Consider the following 1,671-nt stretch of genomic DNA (forward strand, 5'->3'; position numbering starts at 1 on the left):
CACCCTCAGAAGATTTATAATACATCGTTTCTGTACCGCTGTACATTTTTGTGTTACAATTTTTGGTTCGTTTTTGTCCCATTTTACTCCCGAACAGCAGACTTTGTCAAGTTTAATTTGTCAGCAATAGCAATGTTGTGGTAATCTGATGATGCTTTCAGGCGAGCCTTGACAAAGCCTTGCAAGGTCTTTTATCTTCAAATTGTTGAAGTTGGTCAGTACCATTTAGAAGGTCTGCATAAACATTTGCAGGTCCGAAATTGTTACATTTAAACATGGATAAACCGGTTGTTCCGCATGAAACGAACAGGCTCACTAGTGTATTACAAAAGGGACATAACTCGTCGTTGCTTCAATGTTCAGAGAACTCTTCTCTCACCAGAGGTAGAAAATGTTTGGCTGAAGATCGGGAAATGTCGGAAGATGTTTCCACAGGCAAGTATAATTTTATGACTACCTGCATTTACCAGGCATATAGCATTTTGGAAATAATGTTTCCATAGAGTGTATTTTTCTCTTGCAGAAAGGGACCATACCTGTGCTGGATGCTCGCAGAATATTGACGAAGAATCGTACGTGGAGGCATTGAATTATGACTGGCACCCTCACTGTTTCAGGTAAACAGAGCCCCACCTCACTCACCTGTATGACACCGTTAAGCCGACAGCGACTGATCTTATCACTCGAACAAACCCGTTCTTTTCTCAAACTTGCGTATCGTTATGTAAGGAGTAGTGGATTATTATATACTACTTCTGAGAACCAGTAGTAAATGTCTGTAGTAGTGTATGTACTGCTTCTGAGAACCAGTAGATCATTCTTTTTCGAGCAACCATAGACTGGAACCATCTAGACGACATCAGGAACAATAACAGAGCAGTCATACTGCCCAACAGCAACACGAAACAATACAGAATCCCGATCATTCTTTTTCGAGCAACCATAGACTGGAACCATCTAGACGACAACACAATCGGGACTCAAGGAATAGAGGTATTTAAAGCATCAATCCCAACTGTTGGGTATAACCACGGTCCAGTGAACAAACACAAAAGCGACGATAAGTGTTCGCCACTTGAATCGGAGTTGCAAATCCCTCCACTACACATCCCGGTATAACATATAGATAGACAGATCATGGAAATCAAAATATGCATAGCAAGCTCTTCAATATCAAATAAACTGCGACATGTAAATACCGTGCTCATATTGTAAGCAAAGGTCGAGGTAAGCGGCAGATACAGTAGCAACGGTATCTAAAAATTCAACACAACTCAATGTCTCTTAATGCAAAATAGTTTTACTAAATATTGAGGTTACAATATTTCAGCAATGAAATAAACCCTATCTTGCTGTGTATGCAATACGTATTGTGTTGGTATTTTTAAAACATAGTCTACATTCCCATAATAAATTTGCAAAATAATTAGATTGATGATTACAGTTTTCATTATTGTTTGCCAAAGGAGCATAACCGGTCACCCATGGCTGACTCAATGATTTTCGTTAAGTGTTTTACTGTTACGATATAGACATCCAGGATGTATAAAACAATAGCTGCAATTTTCTTGACGTTGACTAAGTATTTCGACCAAACTATTATGATGCCCGGAATATAGTTAGTTCAACTATAATTACAGTGGCGGATCCAGAGACCTATCTGGGGGGGGG

The 1,671-nt window shown here is 39.3% G+C and overlaps 1 protein-coding gene across 1 annotated transcript in view; it reads left to right on the forward strand.

Annotated features, from left to right (window-relative positions):
* Positions 1-348: 348 nt before the first annotated feature.
* The window catches only part of LOC110441862 (LIM domain kinase 1-like), a 39,454-nt gene continuing 38,131 nt past the window's right edge, over positions 349-1,671 (forward strand). The window contains exons 1-2 of the mRNA XM_021485141.1: positions 349-435; positions 524-617. Of these exons, the coding sequence (XP_021340816.1) occupies positions 414-435; positions 524-617 (116 nt within the window). The 5' untranslated portion in view covers positions 349-413. The remainder of the gene's footprint in view (positions 436-523; positions 618-1,671) is intronic.

The sequence above is a fragment of the Mizuhopecten yessoensis genome, unplaced genomic scaffold (assembly GCF_002113885.1).
Source record: "Mizuhopecten yessoensis strain PY_sf001 unplaced genomic scaffold, ASM211388v2 scaffold716151, whole genome shotgun sequence".
In the NCBI taxonomy this organism is placed as follows: domain Eukaryota; kingdom Metazoa; phylum Mollusca; class Bivalvia; order Pectinida; family Pectinidae; genus Mizuhopecten; species Mizuhopecten yessoensis.